This window comes from Cinclus cinclus, chromosome 4 (genome assembly GCF_963662255.1).
Source record: "Cinclus cinclus chromosome 4, bCinCin1.1, whole genome shotgun sequence".
Lineage (NCBI taxonomy): Eukaryota > Metazoa > Chordata > Aves > Passeriformes > Cinclidae > Cinclus > Cinclus cinclus.
The window spans coordinates 31,881,597-31,903,654 of NC_085049.1; the positions used below are offsets into that span (position 1 = coordinate 31,881,597).

At 35.6% G+C, this 22,058-nt stretch overlaps 1 protein-coding gene across 1 annotated transcript in view; it reads left to right on the forward strand.

The window, feature by feature from the left end:
- The first annotated feature begins 478 nt into the window (after positions 1 to 478).
- Positions 479 to 22,058, forward strand: part of POT1 (protection of telomeres 1) — a 57,155-nt gene continuing 35,575 nt past the window's right edge. The window contains exons 1-9 of the mRNA XM_062491913.1: positions 479 to 847; positions 1,478 to 1,573; positions 3,565 to 3,720; positions 4,363 to 4,496; positions 8,591 to 8,663; positions 9,987 to 10,078; positions 13,745 to 13,855; positions 15,609 to 15,656; positions 16,831 to 16,945. Of these exons, the coding sequence (XP_062347897.1) occupies positions 4,374 to 4,496; positions 8,591 to 8,663; positions 9,987 to 10,078; positions 13,745 to 13,855; positions 15,609 to 15,656; positions 16,831 to 16,945 (562 nt within the window). The 5' untranslated portion in view covers positions 479 to 847; positions 1,478 to 1,573; positions 3,565 to 3,720; positions 4,363 to 4,373. The remainder of the gene's footprint in view (positions 848 to 1,477; positions 1,574 to 3,564; positions 3,721 to 4,362; positions 4,497 to 8,590; positions 8,664 to 9,986; positions 10,079 to 13,744; positions 13,856 to 15,608; positions 15,657 to 16,830; positions 16,946 to 22,058) is intronic.

A 22,058-nucleotide genomic window follows, 5' to 3' on the forward strand; every position in this document is an offset into this window, starting at 1 on the left:
ATTATATATAGGACAGGGCATAAAAACTCTCCGTTCTTCTAGGTTTAAGATTACTTTATAGAAACAACAGTAATTTTTTTTTAAAGGAAATGGAAAAAGAAAGAGCCAAAAAGAAGCTTGGAAGAGACCAAGCAGCCGCTTAAATTAATCTGGAGTGCAACTTGATGTTTCCAAATTATTTTAATTCACTTATAATGTATAAGCTTTCCACTATCTCAGTACACCGTAGTTTTAATTTTTATTTGCTGAACAGCTCTCTTACAGACATGAAAAAGCAGCATGAGAAAATAGCACCAGCGGGCTCGGTCAGTTCTGTACCCACTCCCACCCCTGTCCGTGCAGGCCGGGCGTGCCGCTGCGCGTGCGCGCGCCCCCCGGGCATGCGCAGTGCGCGGCCGGTGCGCGGGGCGGGCGGAAGTGGCGCAGGCGGTGCCGAGGCGGGACAGGGACAGGCACAGGCGCAGGGACAGGCACAGGGACAAAAGGCGACCGGGCGGCGTGCGGGACTGGCTTTGCTTCCCTCCGTCCCGCAGCCGCCCTGCGCACGGGCTCTGCTTTGGGAACTGAGCCCTCGCACGGCGCTCCACGGCTTTGGAAGTTTCTTTCCGGGCACTGAGTAAACCGAAAGGAAGTTTTGTTGGTAATGCTGATGGTGCTAATGGTGTTGGTTTTAAAGGTCTCGGCTTCTGGTGACTGGTGGATTGAGTTTCTGAAGCCATTAGTTCATACCGTGTGAAGTGTGGGATCTGCAGAGCAGCCCTGTCCTCCCGAGGCCGCTGCTTTGCAGTGGGTGGCTGCTTTCTAGAGCTGAAGTACTGTTGAGATAATAAGAATACCTTTTCCTCAGGTAATGTTTGATTGTAGTCTCTTGAACAATGCCAGATGAGTAAATTTTAATCTGAAATAAAGGAAATTTTGTTTGCTTAAGAAACCTACTTGTATTCTAATGAAACTAAGCATCATGTGTGTAATTAAGAGTAACAATAGCTGAGGACATCCCAAAAAGATAAGTGCTTGAAGGTCTGCAGGAAGAGCAAGCTGAATCCTTGCAGCTAAGGGAATGTGTCATGCTACTGACATGATTTCTCCTTTATTTTAGTTAATCTGACATGATGTTTTTCACCTCGTGAGAATTCCCAAGGAACTGATAAATTACAAAATTAGACTTTTAAAAAATTCTAGACAGACTACACACTTTGTTCACTGGTGGTCTTCTTGATTTCATGAAGACTGCTGTGTGACAGAAGCTTTGTCTTGCAATGGCAGCTTGCATTTGTGGTATTTCTGTACTGCCTATTCTGTTCGAGCAACAAATGTTCATTTTTATGACAAAGTGTTGCATATATTATTGTAGGAATGTATGGCTGTGTCTACAAATGTATGTGCTTTTACAATGAAGTATTACTTATTTTGTAATTATTTTAACTTTTGCATGATGAGCCAGAATATTGCTCTGACTTAATATTTCTGTTTACAGAAAGTACAGGGTGCTTCAGGTATCTACAACTGTGACTGACCACATCAATAGGATGCTGATGCTTTTGGCTGTTCCTTCATTCTTCATGAGACATCGGTGAGGTTTCCTTCAAAGTCCACATAGTCATGTGTTTTTTTTCTCTTTTGTTTCCCAAAATGAAATTATTCTCGTCATGTAATTTTTTGCGTATGAGTGTAGCATTTCTTGGTAGTGCAGAAAGGACTAATTTTTTTAGTTAGTAGACAGAATATCAAGGATAGGGCAGAACTACATAAGTAGCACGTGAGTAGCCATCCTCAGTGTTATATTCCACTTGAGTGATGTGTATTACATTCTCTTTAAGGGTGTTAAATTGTGGGTCACATCCTAAATACAGTATATAGTCTACTTTAAACAGTTCACATACTTTTGTATAATTCCTTGTTAAAATTGTTAAGCTCTTTGGTTGCTCACTCTCCATATTTTTGTCACTTTATTTACTGGAAGGCAAAAGTTATTTGTAGTTGACAGTCTTCTTCCTTCTGCTGTGTGTATGTGTTGTGTCTCACTCCTCTTCAAGAAGTATCCCATGTTGCTGTCTGCCTTTCTTGCAGTCTCTGTTGGTTTTGTTTGGGCCTTTTTTTAAGTATCTATCCTTTTGTATAGCTGTGTTTACCCCATTTACAGGGCTTCTTAGGCTCAAGTTGGAATGATTTTTGTGTTAGTCAGGCTTTTGAGAGCAACAAAGGCACTTGACAGACATAATTATTTTCATTTAGTTGCTCTCCAGAAGAGTTGAGAACACCAAGGACAGAACTAACAATATCTTCATGTAGATTTTGCAAGCCAGTGCTCTATCAGTTTGTTTTGGAAAATTTACTTTTATAACTCTTAGAACTGAATACTCTTATCTTTGGTTTTTAATTGCTGTAAAAAAGGATCTGAAAGCTTCAGAGATTAGCTGTTAGAACACATGACCTTAGTTCTATATATATAGGAATTTAAGATCTGTAAAGGCATCCCACTTGTTTTCTACTGGAATGGTATTTACATAAATTTAAATTGTAACAAAATGCTCTGTGTTGTTAAGATATCTTCATGGAAAAGAAAACCAGACAGAAAAATCGATTTTTAATTGCTCAAGTGGTGTAATAGAAGGAAACAGGACAAAAAATTGTTAATCTGTTATGTTGTATATCTCCCCAGCTCATTATAGTGTTGCTGGGTAAAGATCAATATTGCTGATTAACTTGGAAGTTGGCTCTTTCTAGGCAGAATAGATCAGCTTCTCAGTCTGCTAGAATGAAGTGTGAAGTAGATACTTCGAACTGAAAAGCTGTATAAATCTTCTAGTGGCTCTTTTCACTAGAGACTTGAAATCCTAGTAAGCTAATGACAATGCTGTTGTGGCGTGTGTTTGAAAACTTAGAGATACAGGCATTGTTTTTAGCCTCGTTTACTAACATCTTACAGAAATTCTGACTTCTAATACCTTATTAGTCAAAGCAGGAAGAGCATCTGCACCTTTGTATCAGGCTTTTACTTCTCCTTCAGTTCAATCAGAAATTGAAACCTGTCTGGTGCTGTGAGTCCCAGCTCTGTGCTGTCATAGGTTGACCCTGGGTAGAAGCCAGGTGCCTGCCAGAGCTGCTCTTATCATTCCCCTCAGGAGGACAGGGAAGAGAAAGTACAGCTAAAAGCTTGCAGGTTGAGACAGGGAGATCACTCACCATTTACATGGACAAAAGACACTCAAAGTAATTTCACTTACTGGTCATCAAATCAGGGTAGGATAATGACAAATAAGAGCAAATCTAAAGACCTTTCCCTCACCTCTCCCAATTTCTGGGCTTAGCTCCACTCCAATTTCTCTACCAATTTTGTCTCCCTGAGCAGTGCAGGGGATGGGGAGATTCAGAATTGTGATCAGTTCCTAATGCTTCATTTCTGCCTCCTTCCCGCCTCCTTCCTCCTCATGTGAATTGGAAGCTAGGAAAAAACCAAAAGTCAGTAATCCTATATGTGCTATAGCAGCTGAGACATGCTCTAACCAAAGTATTTTATTGATATATCATGAATGACTGTGACTTCTTGCTTATATCTGTTAGACAAGAATAACAGCTCTGGGAAGTTTCCTGGAAAATGGGGAAGAAAGAAGGATTGCTCACAACAAGTTAAATAGTCCTGAGTAATTAGTGAAATCTGATGTCTTTGGATATTGGAGAAACAATAAAGGTGGAATTTTGCATTTTCTGAAGAATAAGGTACTTTTTAAAAGAATGTGTGTAATTTTGCTCTCTGCACCTGTATGTGTTGACTTGTGTTTCACTGGTCTTCCCATTTCACAATCATTTCCCAGTTCCATTTCATTATAGCTGAATATTTTGTGGGAATTGAGTCTGCACAAGCTCTTTTGAACTGTAACTGAAATGTAGTTTAAGCTTTTACTGAGTAGAATACCAAAATTTTGTTTCCATTCAAAACTACAGGAAATACTTTCTTTCCTATTCTTTACTATAATATAAAAATTGCTAAAACTGTTTGAAATTAGGACTGTGGCTATAGTACTGCCATCTGGACTTTCAGAAAACAGCATTTTTTTGCTTAGTTTATTAAAACTTACTGGAAACAGAATATTGATCATGTTGTGGCTTTTCTGTATATACTCACTTGAAATAAAACTTATACTGCAGAGACAATACCCCCAGATAGAAATATGTTACTTTCTTCTTGCTACGTCCTAAGAGATGAGGCCAATCCCTCTGAAAATTCTTAGTTTTACATAATTAAATTATCTTGTTATGAAGTAGGTAAATATTCTCTCTCTGAGTAACAGGCAATTTCTGGCAACTCTTAATTTGAGCAAAATGAGGAGCTTCAGGACTCTTTTTATGATTTTTGTGTAGATAAAGCAGCTATGCCTGTTCAGTTGCTTAAGATCGTTAAAGGACAGTCTGAGACTCCACTACCAAGCCATTTGCAGAAGGAGAATTTGCAGGATTTGCAAGAAGGCTGTGATCACACCAACAAATACATTCAGGTAAATTGACCAGTAAAAAAAATTTTGTCTTGCTTTGAAATAGCTTCTTTTACATTAGCAAGGCCCTTCCGTATTCCAGCTCAATTGGTGACATTCTGCAACTGTGGGTCTTTGTGGTCATCTGTTGCATATCTTTAAGCAGTGGAAAATTACAACCTTTTTGAACCTCATTGCATTTTGCTATTACCTTCATTGATTTACAGTCCTGTCCCTTTCTCTTATCAGACTAAAATTTTGTAGGAGCTTCTATTTTCAGGATTTATAACCTGTGGACCAATTTAAAAACACATTTATGCAGAATACTTGGCTGAAAATGGAGGGATTGGGGGAGGTTAAGTGGTATTTTGTTTTAAAAAATAGTAATAAGCACCTCGATCATGTTAAAGATCAGATTTCAGAGTAACTAAAAAACTTCTAAAGTAGTTATCCTTTTGTATGAAACAACATCATATCCAGTTTTATGAGAAGTGTTGTTTATATCAACTACCAGCATCAAGAGACAATTAGGTTTTTTATCATTATTAAGTGTGCGCTTATGTTTGACAGTCATCCCAAATATATTTCAGATTGGAAGCACAAACCTGCTCTACTTGTGAAATGCAGAAATAACCTTCTTCATGCCTAAAACAAGTATTCTCTGTAAAGTGCAGTGTCAGTACTTTAGTGTGTTCTTTTTTGTCATGTTGAACTTTTTTTGTCTGTGGCTTTGAGAATCGTTTTAGACATCCCTGATGCTTATGTGTCAGGCAATCAGTATTAACCCAGGCTTTCTTTCCATTTATTAAGTAAAAAAGGGGGGGAAAATTAAGCCAGTCTGGTTCTGTAGAAAACCTAAGTTGTCTTGAATCCTTCAAAAAATGGCATAAATATTTTAAAAATACGAGCTGAACTGATCAAATGTGTTTCTGTATCAGAAAGAAACATTTTTGCTATGACAGCTGTGTATTCTGAGTTCCTACTCTAGTGCTTATGTGACCTTGTGACTGAGTCCATTCACGAGAAGGAAACTGGCAGAAGACCATCCATATTGCTGGAGAGAGGATAATTTTCTGCTGCTCTCACTCTGTGCTGGTTCATTGTGGTGTCAAATTGATGCCGGGAGTGGTGCCCTTCCATGTAGTGAAGGAGCAGCACTGCCCTGTTTGGAAGCAGGCAGCAGCTGAGTGGTGTAAGAGGTGATTTGATTGAGAATGATTCAGCCTCCCTCAGGTCTTGTAAAGGAGCAAATGGAAACATCAATAACCACTGCTGCTAGCAATTGGGGTTTATTCCTCAGGGTGTAGTTTCCTGTCCCTGTTCACCTGCAGGATATATAGACTTTCCTGCTTTGAAGAGCTGTGTCTGCAAGCAGCCCTGACATGGAAGAACAGGGATTCTTGTTTAGAAGAAAGTGGTGAAGGAGACAAAAATACATTATAAATTAGAAAATGTTTCTGCCGAAATAAATGTTTCCATTTGCGAAACAGTAATTACTATTAGACATGATTTAAAGCATACATGCAGTGAGGTAGTTGATTCTGAAAGGGAAAGTGTATAGAATGTCTTTCTCAGACTTCTGCCCTATGTTAAGAGAACATCATGCTGCTGCTGACATGGATTAGTAGGTGACTAAAAACAGCTTGGCATCAACAGCACAACTGGAGAACTGATAAAGCTGGTGCTAATGCACCATTAAATGTGAAGGAAAATCCAGTTCTGCAGGCTGAGCTTGAAGTGAACCTTAGAATGCACTGATGTTAGGTTATCTTAGTGGTGGCACACTGTCACTCAAGACCTGCCAAAACAGGGATCATGTCCTGCTTTGACAAGGAGGGAAGGGCAGAGGAGGATTTTTATAAAATGTGTTCTGGGAAAAACAACAAAAAACTTCTGTCTGACTTGTGTGCCTCAGTCCTTTCATTCTTTTGCATGTTTTTATCTTCCTGGCACCTCTTTGAAAACTGCTAGTTTCAAATTGTGTAAAAACAGCATAAGCAACGTTTGTACCTCCTCAGTCATCATGTCTGTTAACTAAACATAATGCCTTCTCCTATTATTCATAATTTTATGGATTTTACTGTAGCAAATATGAACCAAACCTCAAAATCAGCTGCCAAAACAGCTATAGAACCAAACTGAGGGAGTGAGGCCTTATATGTAGTGGAAGAATTGCACATGGTCGCTTTGAGAGTGCATCTAGTGGCATATGGAATGTGGAGGGTTTTGGAAAAAGTTTGCTTCTGAACTCAAGAAGCAGTGCAGGATTTGTGAGGGAATAGTCAATTTGAGCAAGTTTTGCTAAGGTAGGTTCTTTAAAAGTTTGGAGCTCAAGAGCTTCAGGCATGTGGAGAAGGCAGTGAGGCAGTATGAGGAAATAGGTAGCAGCTGGGGAAGAGAGCTATATTGTGGGTGTTTGGGATAGAAAGGATAGTGGAGGGGCCCAACTATTAGAGCAAAGAATGTGGTCCCAGAATTTAAAAACTCTTTGGATGATACGGGGATGTAAAAGGAAAAATAAAAAGTGAAGATGGTAAAAAACAGACACTATTGCATTAATTATTTCCACTTTTAAATAATGTGCTAGAGCAGATGAAAATTTCTTGTTAAGGAAAAAATGCGTATGGAAATGTTGAGTGTTCTTGAGGTGCCTGTTTCATTGCAAAGACTTCATTGCAAGAAAAAATGTGTAGTTTTTTTTATTTACCTGTGAGTACAATTCAAGACAATCTCAGCAAGAAAAATTATAACAATTATATGTGCATATATATACATATATATATACACACACATGCATATATATATATATAGTGAAGTTTTAAACGAAGCTGTAATTTTGAAAATAAGTGAGAATCCCTTCTGTGTTTAACAGGTAAGTTTCTACTTTTCACAAAGAAAACTGATGAGTTGTGTAAGAAGACTTAAATTATTTTGGAAATCAGCATCTCTAAATAATGCTGAGGTTTTGTGGAGTGGAATTATTTCTTTATAAAACAGGTAGTAAGATCTCATGGAATTTGGTTTGGATTACTCCTCAGTTAGCACATTGTAGGACAAATTTTACTCTGAAAGGCCTCTGGAGTAACAATTCACTACTGCATGTTTTATCCTGATTTGGTTTAAGAAGCAATTGCTAGCATTGTAGTCGAGCTTCCCACTGAATATGTGTACTGTGAAGTCACTGTGATTTACCTGACTGTCCTCATAATGCTACATTTGTAGACATGCTACCCTCCTCTCGTTTTACAAGCAACCTTTTAGTCTATTTTTGTGCTGTTTGTGTAGGTACAGAGTCTGTTTTTAATATTTTTATATTTCTTTATTGAACCTTTTTTTGTGGTTTTATTATTGAGAAGGTTACAGTGCTTTATCTGCCATACTGTGAAAGAATACACTTGACTGACATTGATGGTAAGGTTGATGATACCTTTCTAAGTAGATGTGTTGGCTCCAAAGAGATGTTAACATCACTGAAGTTGGTAATTGTTGCTTCATTGTAACTTTAGCATCACAATTAAAAGAGTATTTTGAATTAATTGTTAAACCATAGCATCTTTTACAACGTTTGTATTATTGCAAAATAATTAAAACACAGCAGTTTCTAAACTTTTTAATAATCTTCTCACAGCTGTATTTTTTTTCTCAGAAGATTATTTATTTTCATATGCATCTGTAGTACCTTGGCTGTGATTTTGTTCTGATATTTATGTTGTAATCCTTTGCCAATAATTTTGGAGAAATTGCTGTATCTTTTACGATTTTGATCACCACATCTTCAGATGCCTTTCAGGTTTTGTGCCAAAGCTAGTCTTTAATTTGCCATTTTTGTAAATAACAAAAGTTATATGTATAGTTCCATAGCTACTGTTTTGTTGTTTAATTTATCATCTAGTCAGTAGCATCTAAATAGTATTGACCTGTAATGCTTCCTTATGTCATGTCTCAGGAATGTTCTGTTTTTTCTTTTTTTTTTAAATTATTGTAGACAGCAGTTTGTTCTTGTTCCTTAAATTATGCCTGTTTTATCTTACAGATGTTTCAGCTTTTATCAGTATTTCAGTAACTTAGAGGCATACAGTCTTAATTCCCAACGTTTTATTTTATTTTTTACTTTGTAGGGAATAATTGTTCTTTCCTACCAATTAACAAAACTCGGAGATGGAACAGACTTTTTCAAGATTGTTCTTCAAGGTACTAAATTTAAGTATACATTTTAATGATGGTACTGCATCAGTAGTTCCTGCTTTTGTGTAGTGTTCAGTAGACTTTTAGATTTAAAATACTCTCTAAAACTGTTCATTTTCTACCAAGAAAATGCTTATCTTAAACTTATGCCAGGTAAGTTAATGGAAACAATACAGTCTTCATATTCAGTAGACTTCTTGTTGCATAACTTTTAAAAGACTCTCCTGGAAATGTTAGCTATATGTATAGCTTTAATAGTGTATTTTCAAACTGCTTATCATAAGAAAGACCAAGAAAATTGCACACATAATAGTTACCACATAATATATATAGCATATACTATGTAAGGGCCCATTTAATATACGCCAGTATTTTGATTAGTAGCAAAATATTTGTGTTTCATTCTGTTTTAATTTAAGCATTTAAGAAAAGGAAATTTCACCAGACTACTCAAGTACTTAGAATGCCTAAGTTGTCCATCATGTAATAAATGATACAAAAAAATAATATGTTCCTTTTAAGTCTTAAGCTTATCATCCCCTCCAGTCAGGAAGGTGGAGGAGGTAATTTGTCAGGGGTCTGTTGGATTCAAGGAACTTTCCATTTCCTTGCCTTGAATTCTCATCTTATTCCTTACAGTGGCCAGAGGATCATGTGCTCCCTCTGAGACTCCTGACTCCTGTGCCTGAGCAGCAGGCCTGGGTATGCAGGTCCTGCCTGGTGACACTTCTTGTGGCTGGTGTTAGCAGAGGTGAATGAAATTGTTGGGACTTTACACAGTCTCCCTGCTGGCTTCAGGGTTCTCAGAGGGATGCTTGACCTCCCTGAGTCTTGCTGATTTCAGTGACTGTTCAGGAGAGGAGAGTTTATGCACATTCTCCACAGAAACATAAGTTTGCACATCTAAATCACTGAAACAGGAAAAAGTAGAAAATTGTTAAAATGGCAACATGATTTCTGCTTTAGTCTTCCTGGAAGGCTGTTAACTAATATTTCTATGTCCTACGATATCTTCATAATAAGATGCTACAATAGGATCTGTGTTAATGTCACTGGATAATATTTCCTCTCTAACACTACATTGAATTATCCAAGTGGAAATCTTTTTCATTTCTGTTTAATTGCACACTGGTGCACAGCGGGCACATTTTAATCCTCTATGAGGAATATTCTGAGTAATATGCCTGTAGTTAGCACATTTCCTGTTTGTACATTAATTGAAAAGTGTTAGACTCTGTACATTAATTTGTTTTGTAAATCTCTTTCCACTGCTGTTTTGGTTTGGAGAAGTTATAGTGATTGGAATCACTTTTGCTTTTTTTCCTCTAGATTCAGATAACTTGTCTTCCCCGATCAACAGCATAGATGTCTTAATATATGGAAAAATGGCAGAGGATTGTGCAAAAATTATACGCCATGGGGTAAAAAAAAACCACCAAGACATATATACGTATATATTCTTGTTTTAGGAATTGTTTTTCACAGATGTATGTTGACCTCTTTTATTGTCTTAGTCTGCCTATCCTTAAAATTAGAAATAGTCTGTTCAATCCCTCAAGTCTATAGATATGAACTAGAACAAAAAGAAGTATTTGCTGATGTAAACTCTTTCTCACACTAAGATTGAAATAAACCAGTTATTTCTATCAGTGCTGTTTACCTAGCAATCAAAGGATCATGAATATGAATAATAGAGAAGCCACCCATTTATAGTCATATTTTGAATGTTTTCCCATTTGGTATCTTTTAAAATTAAATTCACATAAAAGACAGTTGCACTGCAAGATTTAAAAAAAAATAAAAATTCAAACTCTGCATACAGGGCTTTTTTACTACTGCTGATGTCTGTCTTTGTCAGGGATAGAAGTTTGGTTTGATTAGCTCCAGGCCGAAGACTTAATACAAGTCAGCCTGTGAGTTTGTGAGACAGGGTGTTACATCCAAAGAAGGAAAACAAGTTAAAATTACCTGTCTTTTTGTAAGATTGCCTGTGAGTTTACTGACATTTCAGTGTTCACCAAATATGAAATTAAAATCAGTATATGATGCATTATGAACTCATGTTAGTGCTTTGTCATTTTTGATATGAATTGACACTAAATCATAGAATGGTTTGGGCTGGAAGGCACCTTTAAAGGTCAGCCAGTCACAGCCCTCGTGCCACAGGCAGGGACATCTGGGCAGGGACATATTTCACCTCATTAGTTTTCTCCAAAGCTCTATCCAACCTTTCTTTCAACACTTCCAATGATGGGGCATCCACATCTTCTCTGGGCAAATTACAGTTTTTATACAGATTTCTCAGTTCCATGGAATTTTGAATTTGCAGTGGGGAAGCCAGGGTGGAAAGCTCCTGAACTAATTTGCTGAATATCCAAGCTGCAGGTTCTTTTTAAAGTCAATGAACAAATCAATTTTGTGCTGAAAAAAATAGAAATCTTGAACAAGGCACTGAGCAGCAATCAGAAGATAAAAAGATCATTACTAAAGAGCTGTGTAGGAAACGACAACCCACAGGCAGCAACCCTTAGACAGCCAAGGTGTGCTAAAACCTCAGTTTGTGCTTTCCAGTGAACTGAACCTTCATGGTGCTTCCCTCATGTCTCAAATGATATTTTAATTTTGGAGGAATATGAATATGTGGAAACAATGATTCCTGAAGCTAGTAGAGCTTGGGAAAAAACCACCTATTTTATAGCCATTAAAGAATAATTTCAGTAAGGTGCGCTTCTGTTTACTTGCTGCATACCATTTCAGATTTTAGTATTTTTTAATTTCCTTTTAATTCTTGGCATCCTGTAAGAACTTTACCTAAGTAACCAGGGGGAGGAGCTGACAGTTTCCAAAAACGTGAGTAACCATGTTGTCTTCTGAGAGTCTTCTCAATCTGTTGCAGAATAACCATCAGGAAAAACACTTTCCTGTACTTCACACTTTCTGAATGAAGGAAATAGAATTTTTTTGCCATTTAAAAATGTTTGAATCATAATTAAAGGTGAAATGGGAACCAGTCTATTTTGAAAACTAATACAACATTAAATTTTAAAGCACCATGCAAATACTATGAAAATTTTTTGCATGTTTAGAAACTGCAAGTCACAACCTGTCATAGTTGACTGTGAATTTGTAAAAAATCTGAGCATGTCTGTACTTTCTACCTATAGAATTAGGTTTTGAGGTTAGTGCTGTCTTTTCCTCATGGAAATTTCAGTCCTTTCACAGCTCAAGTGGAGGTTTGTTTTTGGTTTTTTTTTTTAAATGTTGTGCTACATATGGTATATGTATTACATGAGAGTAATTACTAGACCTAACATGAGAGTAATCACTAGACCTAATATTACTGAAAAATATTCATTTATTATCAGTCTGTTAAAAGTCTGAGTCTATGTAATTCTGAAGTTCCTTCTGACACAGGAGAGCATGACAAGAGAAGTTACCTGTACAGAGCTCCAATCCTGACTCAGCAGCAACATTCCAGAATCTTGTGCAGTCTACATTCTAATAAAATGCTGAAATGGGAATAATGTATAAGCAAGGCATGGCTTTTTAAATAGAGGTTGAAGGAACATTCTGGGTAGCATCAGCTCTCAGTGAAAGGAAGGACATGTACTAACCCCTGATTTCAGCAAAATTCATGGAGTTTCCTGAAGTTTGTATTTGTGTATTTCTGTATCTGGAAAGAATGAAACACTTTCATGTATGTTAGTAGGACAATGTATTAGAGGTGCAAAGAATAATGTCATCTAATTGTTTTGATGTGTTTTAGCTTAGCTTTTTGTATGGCTTACATCTAGGTTTATATATTATTTCAGTCAAAGTATGCATTGTGACATTACCTGACAATCACCATGCCCTAAGTAGTTTTATTGTGAATTAAACTGTTTGATTAAATTTATGCTTTCTGCAGAAAATTCTTCCCCAATGTTTTAATAACTACATATATCACTGTCACTTAATCCAGAAGCCTTTCTTTTGTTTGCACAAAACATTGAAGTTTTGGGTCTTAAATCATTTAGTGTAGTGTTGTCAGATTGCTGAAATAGCAAAAAAAATGCTGTCATAGTGCAGTATTGGCTAAAACTGTCAACTTTAATCAGAAAGCTCTTTTATTTGTTTTAATCAGAAAAAAAAAAAAACAGGAAGAAAAACTATTCAGTAAAAGTTTATGGAAGTGCTTTTGGTAGAAGCTTGAATTGGGTTCCAAGTCTAATATGTTTATTTGAATGGAGCACCCTGGCACAACCCTGCTAAACAGTTCTGATAGCAAGGGAGCTGACTATAAAGGAGCTTTACATTGTGTCAGATAACATTTTTAATCGCCTCTGATTACCTAAAGATATTTAATATATTTTCTGTCTTCTTCTTTTTTTTTTTTTTTTTTTTTTTTTTTAAATTTGGTGAGGTTGCTGCTAAGAACGTGAGCTGCTGCTGGGACTTGAATCATGTACCCTTTAAATCCCCATTTTCTTGTTCATTTTGTGTTGTCTGAGGATCTTTGTACCAAAGTGAAAAGAGATGCCAGAGAAGTTTGTAAGGTCTCTTTTGCTACCAGAAACCTCCCTGTTGATTGACCTACCTATTTAAGACTTAAGGAAGGTGTTGATCCAGCCAAAACCAGAGTTTATAGGAGAGTTTCTTAAAAGTACAGCTGTAATTCAATGAGAAAGAAGCTCTAAGAAAAAAATGTTCTATTGCTGCTGGTCTGACTTGTTACTTCTTTTCTACCATAGTTAAGCTAACCAGAAAGGAGTCAGTCTTTATTGTATTCAAAGAAGAATGATTCTTTTGCTTTATTCAGTGTGAATCTTCCTCCCTAGGCTTTGTCAAAAATAGCACTCAGTTACAGTAGCATCATGAAAATTTTAGCAGAATTAAAAAGAAAAACTTTCTGGCGTTTGTTGTAAATATAAATTCCATGGGTAGAAGAACTAAATCGGTAAACTTAAAGATAATTTTTGCAATTTGTTCAGGATTTTTGTTTCTTCAGTGTCTTGAGACTTAGGGGTGAAATTTCACAGCATATAGTCTTAAAATAGAGTATGTGTTAGAGTCTGTGTAATTTTCTGTTTACTATTCTGTCCCCATAGGAAACCCTCATAGTTGCAGGATATAAGGTGGTAAAATTGCCCACAGCAAGAGAGGATGGTAGACATGATTGTCAACTGGAAGTGTCTGAAGAAGTTGGATCAGCCATTTATGTATGTGGTTGCCCAATTTTTTTTTTTTCCTATTTTCCAAAATTACATTAACATTTTGCTTTATAATGGGAAAACCAGTAAAATCTGTTAGAAACTGAAATGCTACCGACTATTTTACTGTGTTCATTAGGAAAAATGACACAGTTTTTTTGTGTGCACACATGTAATCTTATAACAACTCTGACCAAATTATTTTTCAGGTAAATTTCTACTTGTTCAGTGCAAGAATTTGACTTTAGGTGACTTTAGATACATTCTTAGACAGGTTTAAGCTACTCTTGTGCATAACGCATTTCAATAAAGCAGACAAACTAAAGGGTGAAAGAGTGATTTCAGGTCTATAATTTTTAGTTTTCTCTGGTCTATTGAGTATGTACTGTTTTAACTCAAATCATTAGTTGTTCCCTTTCAAATACATGGATTGCTATAATCTAAATTTTATACAGAGAATTGTAGCCTTTTGTTCTGAGTAAAATATTTGTTCTTTTGTACTATTCTCACATCAGTTCTGTTTAGTTTTGTCTGTATAGTTGTCTAGTTAAATCCTAAATTTAAGAAGAAATACTTTTTTTTTTTTAATTTCAGAAAGGCACTTTTGTTTTGGAATTGGTCTCTGTAGATAACTAAAACTTGGTATGCAGCTCAATGAGAAACAAAATTCTTTAAAATTATAGTGCAGACTGTTTCATTACAGTCATCTGTTGTTGATGATGATATATAGGTAGAAAGAGTATTTTTCATTGAGGATCATGTATAGCAAAACCGCCCTGGGTCTGAATACATGTGTGTAAACTAAAATTTAAATTCTAGAAACTACACTAGACCTTTAACTGAGTATTGTCAAGACCTCATGACATACAGTCTAATCCCAAAGACAGTGTGCAGCTCCCTAAATTCCTGGGTTGTGCTGAGGTGTTTATCTCATCATTGACCACAGAATGGAGCTTGTGGCACTTCATTTGGTGACACGCGCATTGGATGGTTAACATTAATACAAATGAGTAGACTTTGTGTGTGCTTCACTTCCTCAGTCATAACTTTTCACTTGGCTGTTTAAAAGTAAATTCAGCTTCAGGAATGTAGCTGAGGTGGAGAGCAAAAGCAGATCCCCAGCAGCAGTGGGCTCTGAGTCTGGCAGGCAGGCTGGGCTGTGGTGTTGGGATGGCAGCTGTGCCCTGTGTTCATCACAGAGTGGGAGTGTGCTGGCTTTTATCAAATCACCACAATTAGTTATTTAGAAGACCTTCTGCTGAAGGTAAGTCTGGCTTATAAGTAAGGCTCAAAAATCTTAGGAACTAATATAAATAAAATTTATACCATTCTGGTGAATTTTTTTCTCTCAAAGGAAAGTAACAAGTCACTGAGAATGGATCTGCTCTAAGCACTGACATGTACGTACATCTTTATGTACAAAACCTTAAACCCATTTGAGGTCTGTGTTAAGTGCAGTTTTAAATTTGTGACCTCTAGCTTTGAAATGCTACTCTAGTAATGCGACTTAGCATATTCAACTAGGTGACTTTAGAAAATGCGTGTATATTTTGGAAGAAGCTTTTGCCTGAGTGTAATTGCAGTAAATACTACTTTCTTTTCTTCTGTACGTAAAATTTTACAGGATTCAGGTATGATTCTTATGGAAAAATGTCTTTAGGGCTGGTTAGTATTTCTATATAGTGTTGTATTTGCTCTAAAGTTAACAAATGCTAGATTTGCAGTACCTTCAATTTTGTAGTTTGTCATTTTTTCTCCACAGATTTATGCTAAACCAGGAACGACTGCTGCTTCAGAAACTGCATCTGTGGTGAGTTTGTATTTGAGACATTTTTAAATCACATGAGGTTAGCTGCATGTGAATAAGAAGGTGTGAAATTTACTGTTAAATTTACTTCCATACTCCTGTCCCAGGAGTAATTTAGTTTTCACTTTTGAAAATAATATACCTGGAACACAAAATAAAATATGAAAAAAGTAGTACCTTTTCTATACCTCTAGTATGGTTCCCATCTCAATCTCCAAATGGACTTCATGTTGGTTTAGGAAATTTGAATTAGAAAGGTAACTATTGGTCTAAACAAGATTGGATGCTTGTGCTGTTAAAAGAAAAAAGGAAATATGAAACTTCCTTTGATTTAAAATCAGACTTTGATAATCAGACTTCGATACTGGTCTTAGCATTTGTTTTGATTTCTGTTTGGAACAAGCGCTTAGTGTCTGAATTAAAATTCTACAAGAAATAGTATTTTAAAGGCAGAGGAATTGGTTTTTGAAATTTTGATGTTCTTTATCATGATGTTAAAGATTCAGTACCAGTGGTGATAGAGCTCATTTTCAATTTTTATTTACAGTTTCATTTTTTCACTATAGTACTTGAAAACCTAAGTTATCAATCAGTTTAAGTGAACTTATATTCTTTAACAAGAGTCTAATCAGCATATATTACCACCTTAAGATGAGAGGAGAATAGTCCTTAAACTATAGAAAGTAGCCCTTAATTTCTTTAATCCTCCAGCACTTGTGGTATTTTAATGAGAAGATGTGCACAGTGGCTGTTAGAGGTAACCCCTGCCACCAGCCCAAGACAAGGATTCTGGGCAGTGACACTGCCAAGCAGAAATGAAAAGCTATTCATGTATGCACTTTAAAAAGTTCTCTGGATGCACACGTAAAAAGGGATCAAGAAAAAGTTGTCTTTAATTGTTCTTTATTGTAATGACATTTACTTGCCTGGTTCATGTATTGAAACTTACTTCAATTAACTGGTTGACTTACTGTAAGAAAGAATGCAAGCACAGACAAAAAAGTCCTGTGTGCTTTCTGAGTCTCAAGTGAGTAAGATAAAAAAATAGATAATATTTACTTATTTTTTTGAGATGAAATAGGTATGTTTGAGGATGAATGATGTTCAAACATTCACACAGAATTTTGTTTTTAATATTTTTTTTCTTCTGTTCCCTCATTCTATCATGCTTTTTCAGTCTGTTGCTCCGAAGTATGTGTATACTCCCCTGAATCATCTTAAAGATGGAACTATAGTGAACTTGTATGGCATTGTGAAATTCTTCAAGCCTCCATATATTAGCAAAGGAACTGGTATGTACTATATTCAAGAGATTTGAAATTTCCTCCAGCCAGAACTGTTCTTACTATATTTGTTAAGAATCAACCAGAACAACAAATTCACATGATCCTTTTACCATAGCTTTGACCAGCTAATAGAACAACAGAATCAGTAGCAGTCAGTTTAGGCAGATTGGTGGAGATAGCAAGTGACGAAAGTTCTTAAAGGAGATTTGTCATTTGTCCAGCTACTTTAACAAGACTTTGGGGAACTGAGAATTTGGAACATCTTGATTAGACAAGCACTGATTGCTGGAAATCATTAGGCCAGCCATTCTTTCCAGATACATAAAAACAGTGAAGTTAAAGGCACTGATTTTCAAAGTCACATGTCTCGGAAGCAGCAAGGAGAGTTTTTTTTTCTACTGAGCTATTTTGTCAAATTAATCACTTCAATTTCTTAATTAGTAGAAATTTAATAGGGAGAATTATTATTTATTTAGCAGCTAGTCCTTGCCTAAATGTCATTAATACAACTTCCTAATACATCTTCCCTGTATATTTTCAGTGGACATTATTAAAATGACACAACTGTCTCAGTGGAGAACAGGTACAGAATCTGATACTTCTTATTTATGAAGATAGTTGTAATTTGCTTGCTACTTTATAATGAAAATATCTAGAACAGTTTTAATTAGTCTGGGGTTTTGAGTAAAAATATTCACTAATCAGTCAAATATTTCAGTGTTGGTTTTTGATTTTTTTGCACAATCCAGAGCGATGTTTTCTTGAGAGGGTACAAAATGGTCGATGGTTGTTCTGTGTTGTCAGGGCATGAAGTGGCTCTTGTCAGAAGATTCTATGGTTGCTTTAGGTCTGGCCCAATGCTGCACCAATGCATTCTCTGTCTTACACTGTAATAATAGAATCATGTAGCTTTAAGCTGATGCCCTCTGGAAGTGTGGAAAGTGGGGCTCCTGTACTTTATCTGCATGGGTCTTTATTCACTATATAGATATGCCCTGAGATGTAAGGTGTTGCTCTTTCTTGCACATGTTAAGGCTTAAGGCTGAGGCTTTGCACTGTGTTCCCACTGAAGGTGGGTACCACTGGACTGGTACCTAATTTAGTCTTGTTGGTTAATATAATATATAATGAGAAGTTAATGATTTCCATTGCCATTATTGCATTTAGGTGAGTATTAAAATACTGATGAATGAAATGAGTTTTCAGTGTGCTCATAAATCATTTATTGCAGAGAAAGTTGTTTTAGCTAAGCATGGGTTTACTTCGGGCATATAGCTTGAAATGTTTGTATATGAGAACTTGATGAGTATTGAAAACTGTCCAAGAAAGTGCTTTGGGTTTTGCTTGGTAAAAGAGACAGATGGGATTTTGTCTGCTAGAAGAACTGTTGGAAGTGCTTGAAACTTATAGCTTTCCTTCCCCAATAGTTTGAGAGTCTTAAGATATTTTAAATTTTTAACAAAGATTGTGTTTTCCTCACTCCCCTCCCTTATTCTTAAGGATTTCTCAAGTACTTCACCTTGAGATCTAAAAGAAAATAGAAGTAAATAGAAGAAAAAAGAACCTCTGTCTTTGTAGTGTCCAATTACAGAGATAATGTGTTTGATCGTTAAAGTTTTAGGACATTACAACATGACACCTACTGTTTCCCCAACCCTTTTTTTTTTTTCTTGTTCATATTAGTCAGTGTTTTCCATAAAGCAGGCATGAATGAAGAAGAATCCTTGCTGCCAGTTAATAGTGTCATAGAAATAATGTCCTATTTTCCTCAGGGAATCTCCATCTAGCATTTTATCACAGATCCATGCAGTATATTTGTATGTCACATTAATTAAAATCTCATTTTATCCTACCTAGACATGCATGTAGATTGTAACTATTTTATTTTTATGAAATATTTCTTAGAATCAAAATTAATAAAGGATAGCAATTTTGGAAAAGACGCATTTAAAAATCTTGACCACTTCCAGGTTCTACATGCCCAAAATGAAGATTAAGAATCAAATCAGATTGTTAAAGAATTTTTGAAGCCCTAAGTTTTTTTATTTTCAGTTTTTATTTGATCTGGAGCTAAGTTCATCAAACAGCCCAGAATTTGCCTTAAAATTATGTAGCCGAAAGAATGAACTCTAATTTAAACTATACCCTTTGGTCAACCTGAATTGCAGTAGTCAGTTTTTAGCAAGTAATAGCAAACCAGCTTTACAGTGCAAAACAAACCCATCACAGAATGTTGTGGTATCCATTTTTGAGGAAGCAGACTCAGTTAAACCTGCAATAGTTTTTCCTTCAAAATATTGTGTTCCATTTTGTTTTTTTTTTTCTGAATCAAAATGTTGAGGATTTATTTAAGTTTCACAGAACAGAATATAAACTGTTGCAGAGGTGAAGATGGGAATTTCATTTCTGGACCCCTAGAGTTGAGAATGGTTTTCCCTGCTGTTCATCATGGTTCATATGCAGTTCTTTTTTAAATCTTTTTTTTCTTGTCTTAAAGTATAGAACATAAATAAAAGATTAAAAGATATTTAAAGGAATGAATAAAAATAATAAATCATTTAATAAATAATTAATAGATAAGACAGTTACTTTGATCTATAGTTTACAAATGACAGCATTGAAGCATCTGTTTAACCAGATGCTTTTGTTAGTTACCAGATTGTATCTCTGAAGTATATCACCTTATTAGAAACAATAAGCTCTAGTAAAACAGGTTGATTCTTCAGAGGTTTTGTTTGGGTCTTCTACAATATGTGTTTGTATGTACAAATATATATACACATAGGAGTGTGTGTACATTTGTATTATTTTTGCTGTATTGTTGAAATATAAATGGCAAATTAGCTGAGTCAGCTGCTTGGTGTGTTAGTACAGACACTTCTGTATTGAATGGCCTCAGTAATTCTTGAAAACGGTATTAAATGTTTCATTTGGTTTGGAAGAGAGAATAATTTGCTGCAGTAATCTCTGTCTTTTTTTGTGTGTATTGGAATAAAAGAAACAGAAGGCAATCTTTAATTAGAGTCCCTGAGTGCTAAAAGCATTGCCCAAAAGCTTTCTCTTGGAAGGGGGAAGTTATTGGTTTAGGGTAGTGGGTTTTCCACTAAACGTTATTGAGGAATAAATCTGTGATTGCCAAAAGGAGGATGTGTAATTAGATCAGTGCTTTCCACCTTAACAATTTATACAAGCATATTTGTCAGGAACTGCTGAAGTCCTCAGTAAAACTACAATAAATGTTTAATCAGTAAATACTAAACTTGTTGGTCTTACAATATCAATAACTACCAATCTGGAAAGCTTTTTCAGCAATTCTGTTTTTCTTAGGATGACTGAAAAACGAATTTGTATGTGAAGCTGTGGGGTTTGGGGTTTTTGTGTTTGTTTTTTATCTATCTGTACACACTGTGGAGAAATGCAGGTTTTCTGCTCATGGTAATAACCAGCATAACAGGGATTTCCCTAAGAGTGGAAATGCTATAGCATTATGAAAAGAAAGTTGTAACCTGAAGAATGAAACTAGACTGTCATGCTAATGAAGGCAACTTTAGATTTTTGGTTGCTGTTACAGGGCTTCAAGAGATTCCTATTTCTTACTATATAAAGGACCTAGAAGCTTGACAATCAGCATTTTTCATTCAGACAGTGTAACCTTCTACTGATTACCAAAACAGTTGTTGATTTTTTTTTTTTACTAAATTAAATAAAGAATTCATTAACAAGGTAGAGCAATTTTATTTTTAAAGAAAATAGGACAAATCTGAAAGAATGTAAAAAGCATGCAAGATGCATGCAGACCATTACTCTGTATGTTCATTTAAATTAAACATGAGTTATGTGTCCTTGTTTTTATAACACCAGTTCTGGGGTATTACAAGCATCCTTACAGGTAGCTGTTCATGGCAAGTGGTTCCTCACGTGATGTTAAGCCTAAGTGAGAATATATCTTCATAATAATTAATTTTTTTTTTTTAAAGATGGGTGCAGTTTGAAGTTCTGAGTAATGTCAGCCAAAATTCAGTGCTTTTACTGAGACAATCTAGTGTGAAGGTAAAAAGCTTTCTCCTGTAGTTTATGAATTTGCTGATCTGTGCATCTATTTTGACGTATTTTTAAGGTGTACCCGTGGCAAATAAGATTCTTTTTTAAAGAAAATCGGTGCATTTTTTTAATCAGTGAATTTCTCTAGTAAGGGAATATTGACTCCAATATGTAAACTTCCATTATTTATTTATTTTGTTTAGCTTGGTAATGAAGGGATTTTGCTGTGTTGGAAAGTATATTGAGAAAAATGAAAAGTGTGACCAATGACTTCATATTGTTTTGTTTAACTCTAGGTTATTATTTAAATTGATCACTTCTGTGTAGAGTTTGACTCAGTATTTTTTCAGAAAAGTGAATTCATTCTCTGATCTATAAGGCTGCTGTGGAAAACAGGAAACAGTTTTCACATTTCAGCTGGAAAAGAAAAGACAGGTGGCTTTTTATTTTTAACCTTCAAATAGGACTTTCCTGAATGAGGATTTCACTAAAAATTCCTAAAAATTTCTGAAAATCTGCTATTGTAATTAGGTTTATAGGTTTATAGAAGTGATGTTTTGAAGTGATACCAAGGAATGGAATACTAAAGTCACAGAGAACCTCTATTACGTAGAAAGTGTTCCCTGGCTATGTAAATCAAGTGTTCTATTTTATACTGCTTTGACGAGGATGATTATCAGTCTTATGTGATTATGCTAATTACAGTGAAAATTAACTTCTACCATTAAATAGGCAGCTGCACATGTCTGAAGCTGACTAGGTTATATAATCACAGCATCAAAGAGAAACTACAGTTTTAACGTGGAATGTTTTTTGCTATTTCACCTTGATTCTAATGTTGGATTATATCAGTGAACTGTAGCATGTTATTCTGCGTCCCCAAAGGATTGTAAATCTGTGAACCATGTGGGTTTTTCTTCTTAATTGCTCATTTTGCTCATATTTGCAGCAGATCTTTTAAGTTAACCTCTAGAATTCACGCCCAAAGAAATACATCAGTCTTTGGATTACAGTGGTAAATACTTGCAGTTTTGTCAGCTAGACAAAATGAACTGGAGTTTTTCCCTGATATTCCTAG